The 24,371-nt window shown below is 34.0% G+C and overlaps 1 protein-coding gene across 1 annotated transcript in view; it reads right to left on the minus strand.

Moving 5' to 3' along the window:
• LOC141812171 (LRR receptor-like serine/threonine-protein kinase FEI 1) overlaps nucleotides 1–24,371 on the minus strand; it is a 64,932-nt gene that overhangs the window by 15,204 nt on the left and 25,357 nt on the right. The window contains exons 5-8 of the mRNA XM_074700206.1: nucleotides 20,455–20,526; nucleotides 15,515–15,586; nucleotides 15,364–15,435; nucleotides 5,194–5,291 (exon numbers count right to left, since the gene is read on the minus strand). Of these exons, the coding sequence (XP_074556307.1) occupies nucleotides 5,194–5,291; nucleotides 15,364–15,435; nucleotides 15,515–15,586; nucleotides 20,455–20,526 (314 nt within the window). The remainder of the gene's footprint in view (nucleotides 1–5,193; nucleotides 5,292–15,363; nucleotides 15,436–15,514; nucleotides 15,587–20,454; nucleotides 20,527–24,371) is intronic.

The following is a 24,371-nucleotide window of genomic DNA, read 5'->3' on the forward strand; positions in this document are numbered from 1 at the left end:
GAGCCACGCCTAATTGCTCCTGGATAATAGCATTTTTTAACTTAACTTTCTAATGACCCTACACATCCATCTTAGCATTCTCATGTCTACCATATTAATTCTTTGTACTTGCCTAAAATTCGGATAACGAATTGAAATTTATAGTGAAGGTAATATAATACTATCTAGTAAGGTGATTGTAATCGAGTCCTAAAGAAATGATTTTAGCAAAAAGTTCAAAGAGAATATTCTCAAGTTGTGAAACCCATTATACTGCATCTGATCTTATCTTCTTAGAAGCAAGCAATGCTTCATATCCATGAGCACAGTAGCTGGATTCACATGTATAATGGACCTCCAACTTTTAAAGTGGTAGAGAAATAATTGACCAACAAAAAAGAAAAAATCTAAAAAAATTCAGAGTGAAGAGCAATTAAGGCAGTGCACATGATGTTTTATTATCTAGCATAATGGAATGTGTCTTCTGTTCCTTTTCTTTCGTCATTCATTATTTATTAAGATTGTAAGACTCAGCTAGTTCTCAACAAATTTTGTGTTTAAGAATCCTTATGGTAGTAATTCCTGAAATCAAGATGTTTCCAAGCATGAACATATTTGCATAAGCAATCACAGAAAAGATACTATTGTACAAGTTTCAATTTTGAACCCATACAAATCTTCAAGTATTTTTAACAAGTTAATTCTCAAAATTAGTGGATTAAGAGATATTTTGTGATGTTTGTATTTCAGACTTTTCTAAAAATAAATCCAACAATATAGAGATACTTTCATGTATGAACATGAAACATAGAGTCCAAATGTCGGTTTTGGTGACAACTAATATCTCTGGAAGAGCTAATAGTTATATGGGTGTTACCAGGGATATTATGCAATGGTTGCCTCTTTGTTCTCGACTCTTACAAGCACACCCCTATCTCTTAATTCTTGAGACTCTCCTGATATCTTGAATCTTGAGATATCTCCATGGAAACAGGTAAGGTGAAGGCAGACAATGCCAAAAGGATCAAAACAGAGTTTTAGTTAAGGAAGGACGAGCATGGGTGAGTAAGAAGTTGAGCAAGTCCAAGGCTGCAAGATCCCTACATGCCCAATAGGCTCCCAGCACCTTCTTCATTTTCATGGAAGAATTTAGGAACTTGCTAATTAAAAGAACTCTAGTAATAAATCGGTGATAGGAACAAGTGGAAATCCTATCTAAAGCCATGTACGTATAAGGAAAAAGAGCTAAATTCAAAGTGGAGCAGAACAAGGTCTATCTACTTAAAGAAAGAGACAGTACCAAGGAAGCCATGATGTTGCAGATGATGAATCTGATAGATCAAAGTCTGAGGTGAATGACAAATACAGGAAAGAGGAGGGAAGTAGAGAGGAAAAAGATGATTGATGTAATCGGCAAAAAAAAGTATAATTTCATTCTATTTCATCTTTCATATGGACCACTCATTTTCATTTAATTTTTAATGAAGTTGAACAACCATAGAAGAAATTTTGAGAATTTCTCATTCTACTCTTTTGCAATGGTAAAGCAATGCAAGCTATTTGATGCAGCATGACTGGTCCTTTTCTGTTTGTCTGCTGTTTTTATCACTAGATGAAGTTTTATTGATTTGATGTTTCCAACCATAACAAAAAATAATATTATCACATATCCAAAAGAAATAAGGTGATGGTAGTTGTTACATGAAAAGAAATCCTTAGGGTTTGTGTTCCCCTTTCTTCTTGTATCATTCACAAAACAATATTGCAAATAGGTTCCTAGACATTATAATATTGCATTCTACTATTTATACACCTAATGCTCCCCCTCAAATTGGTTCAAATATAACATGGAAACCATGGTTTAAAATCTCATGTCGTACCGAATGACACAAGCAAAATTTATCGTTCCGCCCCCTCCCCCGACCAACACGGCACCGATGCGACCTTGCGAGGCCTCGCGGACATCTCGCGCAAGGCCTCACACAAGACCATGACGGTTGTGTGAGGCTGTTGAGTTTTTTTTCCAATTTTAAAAATTTTCTTCACTTTTAACTGCTAATTTCTTTTTTTAATGATTATTTTTCCCCTCTTAATTTTTCTCATTCCTCCCCATATTTTAATTCCTTTTTTATTCCTTTTATCCTTAAACACATGGAAAAAAAATTCTTTCTTATACTTTTCTTCCTTAAAAACATGGAAAAAAGTTTTCCACCTTAAACCAATTAAAATAAACTAAATTCTATTTAATTTAAACCTACTGATCTTAATCATTAATTTAGACATTAGTTAATCCTAAATAGAGATTTACTCAATCCTAATTTTTAAAATATTAGTTTAACCTAATAGTTAGTAGTTATAATAATCAAATATAATAATAATATTTTTTAATTAATATATTTTATATTTAAAAAATTATTGAAACCGTATTGGCATGACACAATACCGAAATCATATTGTTCCGATCATAAACCCAAACTCTAATACGGCTCGAAATTTTAAACCATAGTGGAAACCAAACTTGTTACAAATAATCCTAAGGCCTCTCAAAGGTTTGGTGAGCCAATATGCTAACTGATCATTGAATCTAATCAATAAAGAGCCGATCTCAATGGATTGCACTTTCTCTCTTATGTGACATGATTGGACTAGTTGGTAGTTGGGGCTATGGTGAGATGATTGGACTGGCTGGTGGTGTGGGCATAGAGAAAAGAGGTCAGTAGATGCACCTCTATGAACCAATAGTGATGCAGTGGCATTGATAGGAGTTTTAACAATGGAAGCTGAGAATCTTGACATCTGAGAAGAAAATATGGAATGCTACTGCAACAACCATCACCCATTGTGTGGTTCCACTGCTGGAAGGGACTCTCAGATGTGTGAGTAGATCAAAAAGGGGACTGATCTCACGACCACCGAAGAAAGAGCAACAAGGAAAGAAGGTGCTTAGAGGGACATGTGAAACTCAATCTTTCCTTTTATGTGGTTGTGCATAGAAGTGCAGAAAGATGAGGTAGATAAAGTGGTTGGGTGAAACTACCAGGCAGCATCCAGGGCAAATCATAAGAGCAATTGCACAATCGTAGATGGTTCAATGCTAGTGGCTTGTGGCTAGGTCATGAGAAGCAACTACATGTGGTGGCACTCGACTCCCGGACAATTACAAGTAACAACAATAAACACACGAGATGTAGAGGTGGAGGTACCAAGTGGCACAATTCAACTGAGAGAGAACTTCAACAAAATCACAAGGAGAGTCCAGCATTGATATCACGTCGTGCAAAAATCTAGGTGCTGCAAGCTTTCTTGCAAAATAAAGCCAGAAGACAAGCAAACTGCATTAGAATAGACAACGCGGATGCAGTCACACGTGGCAGGAGAGAAGCATGTGGTTGAAGGCTCCAGTGAACACAGGGAACAACAAGAAGGGTCCAATGGATGGATCTCGTATAGAAGGGAGATTACGGAGCTTGCTCTAATACCATGCTACATGAAAAGAAATTTGTAGGGTCCCATTCCACCTTTCTCATTGTATTATGAATAGGTTCCTGACTTTTATAGTATTTACATCATGCTATTTAGGCATCTAACAATAGTAAGTAGAAAGAAAGACATAAGAAACACATTTTCACTTTCCTCATCACAAGTTTTTATCTTTTCAGTTTGACTAAGTTGATGCTCCACTAGATTTTGTATCACAGCTCATCATTATTTACTTGATAGAAAAATGAAATTAGTAATTGTCGCTATTTCACATCTCTCCTCTCAAAGTTGACGACATACTTGAATGCCTCCACTAACATCTCTCTAAACTCGATCTCTATTTAGAATTTCTCCTGGTTTATGTATAGATGTTGAAATCTTAATCTTACTTTTGTTTGGAACAATTCAATCAATCTACGTGTAGGTTGCAACCTGAAAAGATATGTTAGTCATTATCTCTCTTCCACTATCCTCTATCTTGCAAAGAATTTCGCTTAGTCTCCTCTTTGAATCTTCTTGTCTCTTAGAGGAATATCCACCGTTGCTTCATTCTTTCCTTATAACAGAATAGGAAAATTGATTAAGTTTCAATTACCTTAGGTAATGCCCGCTACCTATGTATATTATCATCAATGTAAAAATTATAAGTAGGTCTCTAGTATTATGTTTTTTACATATAAATTTCAAGTTCAGAACACTCCCTAACCCAATTTATTATAGGTATACTCAATTTTGAGACCATTTAAGGATTTGGTTAGCAAATATGCTAGTTAATCATTGGAGCTTACAAACGATTTGATTGGCCTTGGTAAACTAGATTTGCAATAAGTCCGGGCTCCATAATAAATTTGATGCATCCGACAGGCTGGTTCAACTGCTGCATGGGATGCATTATGAAAATTTGAGACAATTGCTCAAGATATTTTTAGTACATTATGCAAAATGGTAATATCCATAAACCAAAGTAAGTATTGAAGTATTGGCAATATGTTCAAGATTCATAATATATCTGCCGCATCGAAGAGCAACCACACTAGTCAACCTATTATGGAGCAACTAATTTTCACTTTCCTTGAAGTTGAGCAATATCCAAATAACCAAGGTTTCAAATTTCATTACATGTCAGCTAAGCACGGGTGAAAATTTTCATTTCGCCCACCACCTGACACGCAAAGAAGCCAACCCCCAAAACTCCTAAACATACCCAATACACAAGCGGATGAGCAGAATGGACGTGGGAGATAATCCACAAGCATATTCCTCAAGAAATGAAAGGTAATTCACGACTCCCAAGACCATAGAGCATCTTCCACAAGGACTGAAAGGTGGATTCACAAACTCCCAAGACCCTAAAACATCTTCCACAAGAACCAAAAGGTGATTCGCTAGCTCTCTGCACCACTATACATGACTTCCGATCCACATAGACCCGAGGCATGTCACTGACTCGTGTGAAGCTCTTCAGCACTGGTGATGCCTCCTGTTACATTTCCTCCTACTCTACTTCTTCCTCATCTTCTTATCCCCCTCATTGAAGCAATCAACATCATTTGTCAGATTGTACAATTGTTTCGATCTGACCAAGGATTGAAACCCTAGCTCAAAACGAGATGCAAATGTCAGATTATTGAATCAATGTCTTTAATAATAACCTCAAGATGTACTTCAAATTACTAACAATTTAAACACAAAAAAGAAATTCATAGATAGCTATGTCTGTCTAAGCGATCTTACCTGGATAGAAAAGTTGAGAATCTCCTGAGGACGATGGAACCTCATCCTTGCAGTTAACAGCAATTTGCTTCCCGCACAAACCACGGTTTCCAACAAAGCTACAAAATGTCATCCATATCATCAGAAAGATAAAGTATCTCATTGCATGAGTAGCCAGCATTGATTACAAGTTAACTTTCATATTCTCCTTCTCATCTATAGTTGGGGGAACCAATTGAATCTGTTCTAGATCCTTATGAAAGTGTATCGCAATATATCATTGGAAAAATAATAAATAACTTATTTAACAGTAGATAAACATTTTATTCACTCTTCTACTGAGGCATTGACAACTAATAGTTATTATTATTATGAATTATCACCATATTCTGCAAGTAATTATCCTATAAACTCACTAGAAGCACAGAGAAAAAACATTGATGAAGATGAAAGTCAAGAATCTACAAAATCCTAAGCTTTCAGCCCATATTGCAAACAAATCCTCATTGATATGAATAAATTCAAAAATATTTGTTCTCCCAAACTTAAGTGATACTGATTTCTAAACACCATCATATTCTCAAACTAGCATCTGGTGTTCAAGAATAATAGAATTATTCTTCCATATTTTTTGTGCTTTTGTCGAAGGTTTAAAATTTCGGATTGGGCCGAAATTTCGGTTTTGGACCAAAACGGCAGTAACAATATCATATTGTATAGTATTGATAAGTTTTCAATATTTTTTAAACATAAATGTATGTTAATTAAAATATATTTTTTTAATTATTAAAATATAAAATTAATTTTAAAAATTATTTAAAAGGTATAAAGGTAATTCTTGGAAAATTGATTATAAAAATTAAATAATTCTAAACATTATCTAAAACAATTTTAAAACTAAACCTAAAATTATAAATTATTTGTAAATTTCAAAGATAATTTTAAAAATTGATTATCATTTTTTAAAACTTTTTGAACATATTTAAAAGTTTTTATTTTTAAATTTTGTTTGAAGTACTTAAAATTATATTATTTTTGAAAATTTTTAATTTATCTTAAATTTACAATTAATTTTTAACATAAATTAGAAAATTTAAAAATTGTTTTAAAAATTATTTAGTAATTTTAAAAATTATATAATAATTTTAAAAAAATTCTTGATATTTTAAAATTAATTTTCTAAACTAAATAATATACTTACTGAATTTGTGTGATTATATATATAATAAAAAATAATTTGTTTTGTTAATTATTTAATTAGTCAATTATTATTTATAAAAAAATTAATTAACTAATTAATAATATATATGACAGTGCATAAATTATATAAAATAGTTATATTAAATCATTATAAAATATGTAACAAAAATTATATATAAACTGTTATAACAAATATAATAACAGTTTAATATATACAAACTGTTATAAATAAAATAAACAGTTATAGTACTATATTTTATATATAATTTAGGTTTTATTTTTTTTTCTCCTAGTACCGAGTACCGACTTTAGTTCCTCACCTAGGTTTTATTTTTTTTCTCCCAGTACCAAGTACCGACTTCAGGTCCTCACCTATCTTGCATCTGATTTCCTCTCTTGCAACGCCACTTGTAACACCATTGGCGATCACCATCCCGCAATGATTCGATTGCAATCACAAGCAATCATCGGTGATCACCTCCAACATAGGTGGCACAGGCATGCCAATGTGTTTCAATGTCAATCCCGTATCGAAATGATAAAAAACACCAATATCAAATGGTGTGGGTCGTCAACGAAAACCCTAAAACCCTAGTTTTATCACAATAGCAAAATAAAATAAAATCATGAAACTATTTTGCTGATATGAACCCACACGTTAACATTTGGATACATTTTATATTAAGAAGTGAGTTGAGCATCGTAGCAGAGTATGGTGTTATGATACACTTGAACTTAATCGTTGAACAAATTGAGACATGCTCATAAAGAAGTTTCAAAGTTGTATCGAAATAACCCAAAGCTGCTATGCACATAGCTTAATGTTCAATGAGAGAATATTGTCGCTTTATTAGGGAGAAGGTAAGCTCCAAGTAATAGTTACAACTTGTTAGTTCTAAGTTCTAATGATCAATTAGTGGACTTGCTAACTAAGTCCACAAGAGATCCTAGCATCAAGTATATATATAGCAATCTAGATTTTATAATGTCTTTTGCATCAGCCTGAGTGAGAGTGTTAGAGACCTATTGGTAAATAGTATTCATCACAAGAGCCTAAATATAATATTCCTTTCGTGAATAATATATATATATATATATATATAGGTAGAAGGGACTACTAGAGAATCGTACCTAAATTTTTCCCTTCTTAAGTGCAAAATGTTCAAATCTTTGAGTCATCCTAACGAACCAAGCTGAACTCAAAATTTACGTGTTGAATCACAACTTGATTCAAAAAGAGTAATGAAGTTGATTATTACAATTCAAGTGTAATTATGTTAAAACATGACTTTTTAATATTTATAAGGATCATATGCTTTACTTATTTGAACTCTTAGAAATTTAGATTTTATTGATAGTAGGATTAAGGGTTGCATTAGGTTGTCAGTCGGTGTCAAACACTGACAAATGTTTTATAAACAGATCCATCAAACTATTGTGCTAATGTTAAATTGTTCTCCGATAAAACACGTTGCAAGATCCAACTATAATGTCTCAACAAGAACTGCTATATCTCCATGAGAACTTGAATGTAGTATTAAATATGTAAAAGTTCACACACCATGAGTTGAATATAAACAAATATTATAAAAATACTGATTGTCCCAAATTTGGAAAGCATAGGAATGTTCACTGGAAAAGCAATGGAGGTAGTAGATATGATGACTAGAAGAATAATTAATATTTTATATTTACAAGAGACAAAATGGATAGGAGAGAAGGAAAAGATAGTAGAGAATTCAAATTTTAAATTATAGTATGCAGAAAGGAATAAATAAGAAATGAAATAAGTATTATTATAAATAGTTCATTAAAGGATAAAGTAGTAAGAGTCGTTAGGATAGGAAGGGAGATAGGATTATAACTCTAAAAAAAGTAGTAGCAAAAGAAACTATTAATATAATTAACATATAGGCACCTCAAGTAGAATTAGATGAAGACATCAAATATATGTTTTGGGAAACCCTAGATGAGGTGCTACAAAAAATTCGACCGAATGAAATGACATATAGAAGATCTAAATAGATATACAAGAGTAAGAAATAAGAAATATGATAGGGTACACAGAGGTTATGATTTTGAAACAAGAAAAGAAAGAAAAGTTATATTGGATTTTAGGATAGCATATAAACTTATAATAGGTAATATGTTTTACAAAAAAATAAAACACTTGGTTACGCTCAAAAGTAAAAACAATAAATCGCAAATTAACTTTCTTATGGTCAAAAAGAAGAATAGAAAGATTTGAAAGCTTGCAATGTCATCCCTAAAGAAAATTTAACTACCTAACATACATTAGTAGTGTTGGATATGTGTTTCAAGTAAAATATCAATAAAAAGAAAATGTGCATGACTCCTAAACTCATGATGGAAGTTAAAAGATGAGAAGTAAAACATAGTAAGGAAATTATAGCCTATTAAAGTTGAAAATAGAAGCTAAAAACGTACTCGGTGAGTCAAAATAACATGCACTACCGAATAAAGAATCTTAATAATAGAACAAGAAAATGTTATTTCCAATAGCTTTTCGGGGAGGATGCAAACTGATATGGATCGTCGAGGCTAGTGTTCAACACTATCTCCGTAAACGATATTGCTCCGCTACGGTGCTTACAGATAGCAACAATTCGTTCCCAAGATAAAACGACGAACGTTTCAGAATAGTAGCACTTCAAATTCCAGAGACCAACGAACTTTCTCGTAGGCTTTTTGGACTCCGAATACATAAGATGAGATGAATGCACAAGATGAGAATAGAATCGATGAATTCGATGAAATTTTCAGCATCTAGAGGGATCTATTTATACCAAGTGAAGAGGTTAAATACCCTTTGAGTGAGTGGATGTGACCTTTAGAACAGGATCGATCTGGGTCGTCCGATCTAGAAGGTTGTAACCCTTCACATATCCCTCTTAATCTCATCCATCAGATCTGAAGGGTTGTGACCCTCAGAAATCTCCCCTTTAGTCATCAGCCGTTGGATCTGGATCCAATGATCTATTCGATCTGACGTTTCAGATCAAGCCTCATCCCAAGCGGTCAGATCGTGACTCTTCGCGATCCAACGCTCTAGATCGCATCACATGTGATCCATCACACCTCTTTGATCAATGATTGTCATTCGTTTGCCCAGTCAACAGTCCAATCATCTCTCCTTGCCCACGTGGATGCCACATAGGCATTGTCATGTCACATATAGGCTTGACATGTCACTCGGGTGCCATGTAGGCACGGCCATGTTCGCTGGAGCATAAATTTAAGCTCCTCAATGCTCCTCGCGACGACGCGTATGTGCGAAGTGCAAAGTGTGCCGACAAAGCACCTGCGTTGCATGCGTGCGTGCGTGCGTGCACGCGTGGCGGGCTCACAGGTGCGAGCACCTGCTCGCCCGTGAAAGAGAGCACATGGACTTGTTGTGTTAACTCCATTAACACAGCAACATTAATAAGGAAGAAAAACCCATCGAAATTCTCTAATGTGGGACTATTCCCCATGGATTTCCTTATATAACATTAATTAACAATTAATGTTATTCTGGGCTAACTTTAAACAATTAATTTTTTATTCACCCTTAATCAATTTTGAACAAATTAATAGTCTAAATTTATCTACGCGAAACGTAAATTTCAATTTTGAAGTCAATTACGACTTTCATCAATTGATGGCATTCCGATTTTTTCCAAAAAAAAACGTATTGGTCCATTAAGGCCCCAATATCCAACAGAAAAAAAAGGAGAAAGTTAAAATATGAATGGTCTATAAGTTATTATAAACTTGTAAGAACGAAGAAAATTTAAAAAAGAGAACAAGAAAGCGATGATTGAAGTTAAAAATAAAACTTTTAAACACTTATATCAATAACTGGATATAAAAGGCGAGGAAAGGGGCATCTATAAAATAATTAACACAAGAGAGAGGAAGACGAGATTTTTTCCAAATAAGATGTATTAAAAATGAATGTAATAGAGTACTAAAAAAATGATTGTTGAAGAAATAAAAGATCGATAGAAGAGATATTTTATCAATTTTTTAATGAAGATTTAGACGACCAACTTAGCATAGGTAATTTAAGTAGATCAGAGGAAATTTAAATTTTTATCGTAGAATTCAAATTTCAGAAGTAGAACAAATTTTAAATGGAATGCAAAATGGAAAAGTAGTTGAACCCGATGATATTCTAATAGAAACATAAAAATGTCTACAGAAGGAAGATATTTAATGTCTTACAATGTTATATAACCTGTTATTAAAAACGAAAAAGATACTTAATCAGCAGAATAAGTACTCTAGTCCCCCATATAAAAACAAAGAAGACGTATAAAATTGTGCGAACTATAGGTGAATAAGCTAACAAGTCAAATTATGAAACTTTGAGAAAAAATAATAAAAAAATTACGGAAGGAGACTACAGTGATCGAAAATCAATTTGGATTTATACTTGGAAGGTCGACAATAGAAATTATACATCTTCTCAAGCAACTAATTAAAAAATATTCTGAACAGAAACAAGACTTACACATGGTATTTATCAACTTATAAAAATTATAGCAGAGTCCCAAAAAAAATTATGTAAAGAAATCTAAAAAAATAAAAAGGTATTAGTGTAGCATATATGAAATAATTAAGGATATATATGAAGATGTAATGATAAAAATGAAAACATCCAGTGAATTAACTGAACTGTTTCCTATAAAGATAATATTACTGCAAAATAATATGGAATTTTGTTTTATGACGTGGAGGTTCCGAAAACTTTGACTTCCGCAACGCCTATCCAAATCCGGACACCTAGAACCACTCCGGGCGCCTGGAAGTTAAGGTGTCCCAACCACTGGGACTGTCACCTCACTCTTCGCTGGCCCCGTTCTGCTGACATCTGGTTGCCTAGAACCAATCCGAGCGCCTGGACTCCGGTCGCTTGGATCCAGATAAGGGCGCCCAGAACACAAAATTCTAGCCCCTCCTTTTCTGCATTACAAATTAGCACAACACCAAAAGCAACAGGAAAAGATAACAGTTTTACAACTGTTTTTGATCTCGACTTCGAATTTTCAATGAAATCTTGGGTCAAACTGGCACCTACTGTTCCCACATTAGGAACGCGCCCTTACCCACTTCATTCGGGAGAATTTACCTGTTTTGCCAACTAAGTCCTCCAGACTTGTTGGAGTTTTTGCTTAGCCTCGATCCTCGACCCCCAGGATTTCCTGTTAGACATCTGATCCACTTGACCTGCCTAGACTTCCACTGCTAGACATCTGGTCCACCTGACCTGCCTAGACTTCCACCTGGTGCACTTGATCTGCCAAGATTTCCTGCCTAGTCCTCCAGACCAGGACTTCCGCTGCCTAACCTCCAACCATGACTTCTATTGCCTAACCTCTAGCCAAGACTTTCATTGCCTAGTTTCCACTAGGACTTGCCTGTGTCTAGCCTCAACTAGGACTTTCTTGTACTCCCTGCATATTTAGATCAGCTCATTAGTAATCACCACATACTTAACTTGAACCTCTTGCCATTATCAAAACTAAAGTTCAATTATCTGGTGCTCCCTGCACCAACAATTAATACACCTATGGCAACAACTGTAAAAATTGATAATGATCTAAAAGGAAAACCAATTAACTTAAAATATTACAGGAGTGCAATAGGTAGTCTATCATACTTAACTGCAAGTCGACTTGATATCTTATTTGCAATTGGAATGTGTGCTAGGAATCAATCATGTGCAAAAGAATCACACTTAACACTAATAAAAAGAATACTTAGATATATTAAAGGTGCAACAAATATAGAAATTTGATACCCAAGAACAGACACCTTTGACTTAGTGGGATACTCTGACTCATACTATGCTAGGTGTAAACTAGACAGAAAAAATACAAGTGGTAGTTGCCAACAATTAGGTCAATGTCTAACTTGCTGGTGTAGTAGAAAACAACACTATGTTGTCTTATCCGCTACTGAAACAGAGTACATAACAATGAGGGAATATATAGCTCAACTACTATAGATGATGCATACATTAAAGGATTTTCAATTAAATTAACAAAATATTAAAGTATTAATTGACAACATAAGTTTAATCAATTTAATAAAAAATCTTATATATCATTCTAGAACTAAACACATAAAAGTAAAACACTACTTTATTAGAAACCGTGTAGCTAGGGGTGATATTGTACTTGACTATGTTGAATCCAAATCAAATCAAACAGACATCTTTACTAAATCCTTATCTGAAACTGAATTTAGCACACTCAGAAGACAACTAGGAATGTGCTCAGTAGAGTAGGAGTTTTTTTTGTATGTTTCTAAAATCTATTTTCTTTAAAACTTATGATTTTCAGAACCTATGTTTCAAAACCCATGATTCAAAACTTATATTTTTCAAAACTTATATTTTTTTAAATCCTATATTTTTCTATATCATTTTCAAAATCTGGACTTAGCCTAGGCCTTACTATAAAAAGCATGAACCTATAGATTTAGATAGTCAACATCTCACAAGCATATTAAAATTACTTTGCTTGTGTACTGAGCCACTTAGAATGGTGTGGGATACATAGGGTAAAGTCTGGATTTCAGATGTTTATGTCAGTGCATCATTATAAATTTAGGCTAAAAATATAAATTAATATTGATCAAGTTAAGTGATCTTTCATAGTAAATAACTAGTTAAAAATCTACACTTAACAAACTTAGTGAAAACTGCTATCTTTTAGTAGTTAGCTAGTAACAAAAGTTAAACATTTTAATAATGACAAATAGATGATTTATTTTCAAATATTATATTTTTCAAAATTAATCATTTTTTTTGTCATGCATGCTTAGACTCTAGGATCTTTTTATTTTCTAATGCCTATCATTAAAAGTTCTTCATTTTACACTTAATTTCAAGATTATGTAACACTTAGTTTTTGATGTATGTCAAAGGAGAAAAAACAAAGTTAAGTACAAGCAAATATGGTGTTGACAATAAGAGGGAGGATTATATTAAGGGGGAGAGAATTATGTACTTTCAAATTAAAATTTTCCCCTTAAAACTTTCAAGTTTAAATTTGCTTTTACTTTAAAACTATGTTTACTTAATTTTGTACCAAGTTACTATAATCCAAAAAGAAAAGATTGTTGGTGCAGGGAATAATAAATAATCAAACCTTGATTTTGATAATGGCAAAGGGTCAAAATTATGTTGTGTTATGATCTAACAAGATTAACCAAGTGTGCAAGTAGCATAACCAGAAAAGTCCTAACTGGAGGTTATGCAAGGAAAAGTCCTAGTAAGTCAACTATATCATGGCTAGGCAAGGGAAAGCCCTAGTGGGTCAGCTGGACCATGGCTAGGCAAGGAAGTCTTAATAGAATCAGAGACACCAAATGGAAGAACTTGATGGGGTCTGAAGGACCAAGATCAAATCGGACTAGAGATTGAGGGTCAAGGATCAAGGCTTAGTAAAAAGTTCAAACATAGTCTAGAGGACCAAGGTTTGGCACCAGATGAACTCTCCTAAGAGGAGTGAATGAGGACGTGTTCCCTTGAGACGTCGGTCTAACTTACGATTTCACAAGAAATCCAAAAGTCAAAACCAGACAGTTGTAAGATTATCATCATTTAAAATAATATATTTGTTATGCTAACTCTGTGATAGAGGAACTTAAATTGGAAGGTGGTCGGAACAAGTTCACTCTAGGCAACGGAATGGGTTCCAGGCACCCGGAGTCCGTACAACCCCTCCTTGCAAGTTGGTAGAATATGGTTGGATAGAGCACGTTAGCATCCAAGCATCCGGAAGGGATCTAGGCCCCTAAAAATGGATAAGTCATAATCAAATTTGAATCGGATCATTTCGCCTAGCTCTCACCAAATCAGCAGTCTAGGCACCCAGAAGGATTCCAAACACCCGAAGATAGACACAATCACGATAATAGCGGATCGGATCAAATCAAGCCAGAGCACCTAGAAAGGGATCCAAGTGCCCGGAATGACTTATAAAAAAAGTTGCGACCAACACATTCAGTACAATAATTTTCACAACCTCATGCTCACGTTCTACTCCAAAATTCTGATACAATGCCGACATGTTGTTCCGCCGATAGCGCTCAAGTTCTAAATATTTGTGGGTAGCTTTTCTTTATTTTATTTTCGTCTTTTGTGCTTTCTTTTGAATAAGATCGGTAAACTTGTTACCAATCCTCATATTTTATAAAAGACGTACCTCCTTTAAGAAGGGCATTAGTGGATTGTCCATAAAATATGATCTACAATCGCAGGCCTTGGAATAGCAGACGCAAGCTATAAACCAAGTAAAAATAGAGTTTTCTTTGATTTTCTTCTTTCTATTTTCGCTGCATCTCTCGAAAGAAAAAGTAAAAAAAGTGTTATTCACCACACTCTAGTACACTCATTGATTCTCCACAATTGACATAGCACTTATCACTCCTTTGAGTAATAAAGTATCAAACTAAGTATGCAAACTAGAGCTTAGTATCCCATATGGATGTAGATCCAGCACTCCTTTTGAGTAACAAAGTATTAAACTAAGTACACAAACTTGAGCTTAAGTATTCCTAATGGATGAGGATCCAAGTGCCTCACATATTTATTTCTCAAACTCAAAAAAAGGACAATAGGGATGTGTTACCCTAAATGAGAATGTTGGAAAATGTTATGGAGGCACCCTATCAATTGTCCAAGCGCAAAGCTTTTAAAGACCTCAATTACAAAAGTGCTTAATGACAACTTCAATGTTATAAAAAACGTGATTGAGATCCAATAAAGTTTACATGGGAATTAATGTAAGTTCTTAACATGAAAACATAAAGAAAAAAATCTTAAGTTATAGCACCAATTTTCACTTCCAATTTACATAATAATTGTATTTGCATTAAAAATAATAAACAGCAAAGATGAACTAATAAGTGCAAAATTTGGTCAGAACTGGCAATAACAACAAAGCAACATATCACAACTTCGAACCTACTACTTACCAAGTTTCATTGAACTTGAGCAGTGCACCTTCAGATGGTATTCTTCCAGTCAAAAAGTTCATCGACAGATTCCTTAAGAAAATTGTAAAAGTCAGTTACCAATAATCAGTGAAACTCCACCACTCTTCTTTAAATATAATAAGTCACTTACATTGATGTTAGTTTTGTGAGATTGTCAAGTGATTGAGCAATGCTTCCACTCAAAGTATTGCTAGAAATGTCTCTAAAACATAAAGAAAAAGTAAATTCAAAATGAAAGTGATCATTCATCCATTCAAAGAAATGTTTATATCCTTAATCAAGCAAAATGTAATGGTAGAAGGGTATATACATGCTCTTATAATTAGCTCTTGTTTACAGAAATTTCACAAATTTTAGAGAATTTATCTCAACTTTATTTGATTTATACTGAATTTAATTTAGGTTAGAGTGTTGTACTTCATTCAGAAATGTTCATACTATTGTATCTCTCTTAGCATCTAATTCATTGTAAGTTTGGATTTGATTGGATTTATGGACTTATCAGAGTACCATAAACGAAGCATTTAATAGTGTGCAGTAGTTGATAATCGGAGTGCTACAAGAAACTGAAACATGAGATGCACATGAGACAACAGACACATAGGACCATATGTAGATATGCATGAGTTAAAGAAGTGGCATATGGAGCATAACATATCCTTCTCAGCCCTTCTTCTACTACATTTTTACTGCTTTATTTTTTTCTCTAACACCCATGACGACTTAAGCATTAGAAGGGCTTCACTAGAATGACTCTCAACGAACCCTCAAACACATGTTAATCCATGTAGGAAGATTTTTCAGTGAGGTCCAACGAAGCAGCAAATTTTCACCGCATCATTTTGACACCGTCTATGAGAAATATAAGCGAAAGTCAATGAGAAAGAAGAAACCTAGGCACCATCGGAGGCCGTCGATGGCAAAAGGAGGGAAAGAATCGAAGTCTCCTTCACAGATCTCCTCGGGCTCATAGCACTCTACCTCTCTGGATTAGGGTTTCTGCTTGATTGAGCATCCGAAGCCCTAGTCCTAATGGAAAAAGCCTCTTTCAAATTTTAGAAGTTCACATAGTGACAACCGAACCCTATTTCCTTAGTTTCTCATATTCAGTTCTCATTTGGGGGCAGGTGGGGATGACAAAGGTTGGACGCCGTAACTATGGCAGTAGCAAAGATGGAGGTTTCGGGGTGTTAGTCCCACCTCTTTCCCCTTTGCCTTCCCAATCTCAATGTCCATGTTGTTGAACAATTAGGGTTTTCCCGTGGAGAAACCAATTTCTCCTTCCTGGATCCTCCTTTCCCTATTCGTCGTCGTCACACGCTCCAAGTTCTCTAGAAAATGGTGAGTCGTCGTTTCGATTGGCCGAATGAAGGCTTGGAAATTCCTTCCCCTCGATCATCTCCAATCGGTGGTTCAAGACGAGAATTAGATTCCTCTTTAATAAGTTACAGGAACAGTTCAATTGGTTTCTCTTTGGCATGGGTCATCCAACACCTTCAACATTCACTCATTCTTATAAGAAGGGACTTCTCAACTGGTGTTGTATGCTCACGCTTCCGGTTCTTGAATTTAATCTCATACTGGCTGTGGAGAAATATGTTGTTCACTTGTCTATTCTATGACGCTTGTGTTCATTGGGTTGCAGAATTAAGGAGTTGGACAAAGAAGCTAGAAGGCAAATGCTCCCTTTTTCTATAGTGCTCGGGCTTTGAAAAAATACATATAAATTATTCCAGGTATTCATGGAAGAATTTCTGATGGACTGCCAAATCAAAAAACATTTTATGATGACAAATAAAATTTCTTCCACAGCAGAAAAGATTTTGGTATATGATGGAAACTGCGGGAATATGCACACGATTCAGGAGATTATTTTTGGTCATTTCCTTCTTTCTGCAAATGATGAATGGATGTTCAATAGGTTTTTCAACTCACTATCATGTGAAAATGACATTGAGGATGATGTCTCTGAACCAAGTTTGCTACATCCTTGTTCTTACTGGGTAAACGCAACATGTTCCTTATGCCATGCTTACTTGAAGCTCATCTAATTATGTGGACCTCTAAAAGCATTAGTATCAAAGGCCTAAAGATTATTGAAATCAAATGAGACTCATAAGTTACCACATTATAGCATTTGAAAATTTTGTCCATGTTTATGAGGACTACATTTCAATACTGGAGATGGTTGCTGCTACTAATTGAGTGCATGCTCAGCCAAAACTCATGAGAATCTTCAACATCAGGCGGACTATTTGATTTGTTTAAATATACTAACTTTTAGTTTGTTTACTAATCAAGCTTAATTAATCATTGTTGTTTATATGTAGGTTTTCGTAAGTCTATGTATCGTATGGGAAATTTGTTTATGTATGAAGTATTAAGAACTTTGAGTATTAAATATTGGATAACACCTAAACAAAATTATTGGATGAAATGAAAACCATTTCAAATTCCACTTAATTTTTAATTTGATTTTGTTTCTTTAACGTAACTGCAATTATCAAATTATTAGGGTGGAAGGAAAATAAAAATCTAATATATTGGTGAAATCATGTTCAGGTCGAGTCTGACTAGATTGTTTTGATGTAGTTGACAAAGGATTTAAGTTAGACTTATCTTATAGTTATGATATGTTGCATACAAGTATAAAAAGTTGACAAAGAACTGTAGGAGCAGTGATAGCCCAAGAGGTCGAGGCCGACCAGAAGTTTGTAAGGTTGCCGACTCAACGGGTATTAAGTTGAAAGATTGGACGTTCAAGGAAGTCAAAGTTAATCAGATGTTTATCAGATGGAAAAGCCCAAGGAGGCAAACATTTGTCAAATGCTTAGAAAATGATACAAAAGTTCAAGCAACCTTGGCAGGTTGTTCATAAAGGCAAGCTTGACTAAAAGTTTGGTAAGTGGTTGTGAAGCAGATCGGTAAGTGTCAAGTTGTGCTTATAAGGGCAAGTGAGATGCTAGTTCAATAGTTTTAGAACGAGATAAACTTAAAGGTAAAGTGAAGGGTGGCATAAATAGTCTTAAGAGCTTAGTGCATACGAGGGACAAAAGGTCTAGAGAGATGGATTCAAGAGTGAGAAGCATCGACAATATTGAAGACTTGAAGAAATGAGAGCTTAAGAGATTACAACAGAATATAATATTGTATTTCTTTCTAGGTATTGATCTACCAAACTGTGTATTCAACCAAGGAACTCGTAGGTGGTGTTTTGTGTCAAAATTGATGTACGAACTCCATCTTGAGTAAAGTTGAGATCCTCGATAAGATTCAGCCGACTTAAAGAATGTCTAACTATTGAGTCAACTAGGTAGTCAATTGTAAATAGTCTCCTTGCAAACAAAACTTAAGTAATGTTTCGATTTGAGTCGACTGGAAGCAACTTGCTTATATTGCTTGAGTCAACTAGGTAGTCCTCTATTGGAAACAGAATACTCTATGTTGAATTTGAGCCAACTAAAAGGTCTTAAGCCGATTAAAGGTTGTCGTGGCTATCTGAGTCAATTGGAATAAGTTGAATTGATTGATATAGATATGAGTCGACTAAAGCTACTATCTATTGGCAGATAAGTTTATGATCTTTTCAGTCAACTGATAAGGGTTCAGTCAACTAAATAGGTGTTAAGTCGCCTGGAAAGATAAACCGTTGGCAATAAGATTTCCTTGATTGGTGTTTCAATTGGCCATAGGGTATTGAGTCCACTAAATTCAAGCAGCTAGAGTTGTGTGAAACTTATTCATGCTCAATTTGAAGGTTATAAATAAACGAGAAAAGGGTATCTCAAGAACAACACAACAATATTTTAGAAATTTTATTTTATCTCTTTTTTAAGTCCCTATATGCACTTGTCGAAACATAAGAACTTAAGATCATACAGTTTTCAGCTCTCTTGTAAGGTTTCTTTTCTTTCAAGTTTTCTTATGTACTTATATTGTTTTTACTTGAAGTAAAATCCTTTGTTAGCATTATTATTAATTTATTTTCTGCGGTGACAACTTTATTTGAGTCTTCTTTTTGCATAAGTAGTCAATTTTAAGGTTTGTGATTATTCAACCCCTAGCCTCACCAGTTGATCCAACATTTGGTATTAGAGTGGGGTTCTCTATTTTTTGAAAAACTAACCACCTTAGAATATGATGTTGTCAACTTCAATATCAGGAAGATGAAAATGGAATATTATTACCGGTCAATGGCTTCAAAGTTCCAAAGGATGAGAGAGGGCAAGCACTAAAGAAGGATTAACACACAAATTGAGAGATTTAAATCAATTGAGAAGGTAAAAAAATATTAATTGAAATTTTTTTCAAATGAAATCCTGTTCATGATTTGAAAGTCTATAGATGCAAAAGATATGTGAAACAAAGTGGTCAACCACCACTAAAATCTTTCTCAAGCATATGATCTGGAAGTTATGGGAAATTATCATAAATAACAACCCAAAGAAAGTCATGAAGATCAAATATTCATCAACATCTCCATCAAAATGGTCCAAGCCCCAGAGAATGAAGCTCCAAGAATGAGGTCGAGTACTGATGAAAGATGGAGCTACTGTGTCTTGGAATCGAGGCAGGTAGTTACCGACTTGTTCTTTTTAGTGGGCATGATGCTTGTGTGTTCGGTGTTGTAGCTGTGAATTACTTAGTGCAATTGAGAAGTTTGATGTATGCTATTTTATGAGCATTGTTCACATTCATTATGATGCCCCCAAGTTAGATGTACCACAACAGCTGGATCTCAAAACAATATGGGTAGAATTCCCTTGCCTAAAGCTGGATTTGCTCGTACATTTTGTCTCACTTTCCTTCTCCCCCTCCTATCTCTGTCCAGGTTAACCCATCCCAAGTGACCAGTGAACTCTTCATGATTTTTCAAGTGGGACTATGTTAGCTTCCATTTAATGGCACCCTACTTCTGCAGGCCATTTGACTAATTTTGACCAACATGACTAAAAACAACGATGGTGCAAATCACAAGCAATAACTGGAAAATTATATATTAGGGTCAAAAAAAATATTATAAACATATCTTGATGTGATAAAATAAAAATTATGAAGAAGCAAACTTACAAGGTCTGCAACTCCAAAAGATTTCCTAACTCTGACGGAATAAATCCACTCAAATAGTTGCCCTGCAAAGATCTGCAAACAAGTTGATAATATGAAGAAACACTTCAAGTCAAAACTTTTATGAAGATTAGATGAAAATAAGAAGACACAATTCTAATACTTAGAAAAAAAGAATATAGGCATACAACAGATTGATAAATTTGGTGAAGATGAACACAAACCCAATCCTAAAATGTAGCGGAACATGCTACAAAGATTAGCAAAGGCAATTGCTTAATGGCAGAAAGATCCTACCATTGAATCTCCAAAATGTAGCTGATATAGACATCTCAACAAAGTTTAGCGGACTATAAGGCAAGGTTTAAAATTTCGAATTGTGCTATAGTTATAGTAAAACCAAAATAATCAGTTTCAATAATTTCGAAATATAGTTAAATATCATGTCGTACTAGTATGATTTCCAATACTTGTTCAATTGAATTAATAATAATATGGTTTATTTTAATTTCTATAAGTTGTATCTTTTACTTATCTTTTTATTAAATATTAATTGTTTATTTAATAATTAATTACATTGCTAATATATTTTGTTTTCTTTATATTTGTTAATTAATTTGATCATCCCCATCTTTAAAGTTAACAATGCCGGCAGGTAGTTAAATTTTTTTTTTTTAGTCACTAGTAAATTATATAGTTTTTTCGCTTTACACTTATAATCTATTCCGACCCCATCTAATAGGATAAGACTTGGTTGTTGTACACTGATAATCTACTTAATCACTTAATCACTTGTACACGCAATGAGAAAATAAGACTTTTTATGCTTGAGAAAATAAGACCTTTTATGCTCTTCTATAAATTATGACATATTTTGCTTTTGAATTTCTAACCTTATAGTAGCAAATCTGGAGGTGTTTCATTGTTAAGGATGTAATTTTATTTGAAATGAACGTATCTTTTATGGGTTTACATAATTATATTTAAAATTTGTCCATAAGTATTTGTAAGAAATTTAGACTAAATCTCTTGTTTCTTGCATTTTGTTTGATAAAACATAAATACAATTTTATTGGAATAATTCAAAATTTTATCATCAACATTTAATTTTATTTTATTTCTAACCATAATTATTAAAATAAAATAAAAATAAAAAAGATCTAAGATTTTTCAAATTTTAAGATGTAAAATATTATATTTTAGGCTTACATTAAATTTATTTAATTTTATAAATATAATTTTTTAATAAAACAAAAAATATAAAATTACTCGAATTTAACTCAATCAAATTTAAAAATCTTAGATTCGATTTTTATGAAATTAAATTTAAATTTGAGAAAAAAGGTATACTTCCAAATTGAACTTTATAGAGATTTTTCTTTTAAAATAGCAAGATATTGTAATAATCATATTTCAATAAAATAAATTAAAAATTATAAAAAGAAATAAATAAATTATTTTTATTTAATTGAATACATTTTCATTTAATTAAAATGTAATGTCAAACTCTAATTCTTTTTTGATATTCAAACCAAAGCTGAGAGAAGATACAAATAATTAAAATACTAATTTTGCTTATTTTTAAATTAATTATTTAAAAACTAATTAAGCTAAATTTGATTAATATTTTGAGTTTTAAGGGCCAAATACAAGTCAAATTAGAGTTACATAGAACCCATCAAATAAACATAGTGATTAGGATTTAGTGGGTTCAAACCGAGTTGCATTGGGATTTATTTTGGTTAGTTTAAAACTAAACCAAATTTATAGATATGAAAGTGTATTTAATTTAATTGTGTTTTGAAAAGATTAGGAATATTATATAACTCTTTTTTTCCTTTTCTCTCTCCACAAACTTTCATCCTAAGACTCCATCCCACCACCCACTCGTCACCGCCACCCACCGATCGCTATTTGCCTCCACTTGTCGGCAACCTGTGCCACTCTAGTAGCACCTGTCCACCTCAACAACTAGTTGCCCTTCCTGCAACACTCGCCCACCACCCGCTACCCAACCTAACCACTATCATTCATTGTCGAGTAGACTTCCTCCTCTCTTCTTCTTCCCTCTCTTTTATTTCTAGCTCCTGCACTAAATTCGATGTCGTGCCAGTTGGCTGACAGAAAGTCAAATTTCGTCCATGCCAACTAGACAACATGATACTTTAAACCATGCTACAGGGTGAAGATAGCTCCTTCTAGAACCTTGCTTAAAGCTTGATCACTATCTTAAGTGTCTGCTAATAGTGTTGGAATTTTTTAAGTAAAATTGATTTCCAGAAGGTTTTTAAAAACATCAACAAGGCAAAAGAAGAAAGAAAGCTCTTAAGGCAGATGAAGAAAGCTCTTGTACCTAGTGGGATTCTCACAAGGACTTTAGTCTCTAACATTATGTCTTCGCAAAAAAGGTGGACTTGATGGAGCACCACGTCCTTCGCACATGGTAAAGTCATGTGTGCTCCAGGTCGTGGCAATGCATGAGTTGTATGGTGCACCCAAACCACAACACAAGGATGTGTGTGCAACAGTGCAACATGGCATCAATGTTGCACTCATGGGCCCACATGGCAAATGAAGTTCATGTGCACACATGAGGATCCATTGCAAGTTGCAATTAGGTGTATATTTTATTTATTGAAATAGAAAGATGCCTTCTACCTCATCCACCACACAAAATGGTTAGTCTCTTAATTAGTCACGTACACCAATAGACTTAATCTCATGGTTTGAAATTGTTCCATGTCCGCCCACTAGCCAACAAACAAAATAAGCTAAATACACGAAACCTTACCTTCAAAAATCATCTGAGAGGTACAAGAGTATTCAACCACATTGGGTGAGATGTAAACCTTTCTAACGACAACGACAAAAGTCCAACTCCTTGTCTACAAAAGACACAAAGAAAGTCTCATGATGAAACTCGTGTGCGGAAGTCACTGGAGATGAAAGTCTCGCAACACGCTTTTTGTCAAAAGATCTAATGACCTCTGCGATTTGGGATCCAATGATATCTTTGTTCATCACAGAGACAAGAATAACAAAGTACTCTTGTAGAGACTAAAGTGTTGTTCATTGTGAGATCAAGCGATGTCCATATGGTTTTAGGATACAACAATGTCGTTGTTCATTGCAAAGATAAAACTAGCAAAATTTGGCTTTGGCGGACAAGAAAGTGTGGAAACATCACTATTCTCTGCTAGATTTAACAACACAACAATTCAACTCTTCCCCTTCACTTATTATGTTGATGCAATCGACTTCTGGTCAAGATTGACCAAGCTCAAATTAAATTTCGATATTTGATCAATATATTTGATAGTTAAGCGAGATGTCAATAGATCAAGATTAATCGGATACTTGGCAGTGGAGAAATTCAAGTAGGTTACGATTGACTAGACATTTGACAACTAGAAGTCCAACAAAGAGTTGGTAAGGATAAAATCTAAGTGGATCACGATTGGCTGGACACTTGACAATGATGGAAATCCTAGCAAGTCATGGAGGACTTGATGTTTAGTATATGAGTGAAGTCCTAACTGGTCATCGAGGATCGGATGTTAAGGATGATAAGGAAGTCCTAACAAGTCAAGGAGGACCGGATGTCAGACAATACGATTGAAGTCTTAACAGGTCATGGAAGATTAAATGTTAGACATGTGAATGAAAGTCCAATCAAGTTAAGGAGGACTGGATGTTTGGCAAAGTTGAAGTCCTAACAGGTCATGATTGATGTCAAACAGTGGGTTAAGTCTTAGAGACAAGAAATTTTTAAGCAAGGGAAGTCCTAGTAAATTGAGATCAACTCGATATTAGGCAAAAATTAGATCATAATAAATCGAGATTGACTTATACTAGGCATACAAGGAAGTCCCGGAGATATAAGATCTCTTGACATAAGGGAATTTGATGTGAACAGTGTT

Source organism: Curcuma longa, chromosome 18, assembly GCF_044706935.1.
Source record: "Curcuma longa cultivar G26 ecotype Majalengka, Jawa Barat chromosome 18, ITB_CL_G26_1.1, whole genome shotgun sequence".
Taxonomy (NCBI): domain Eukaryota; kingdom Viridiplantae; phylum Streptophyta; class Magnoliopsida; order Zingiberales; family Zingiberaceae; genus Curcuma; species Curcuma longa.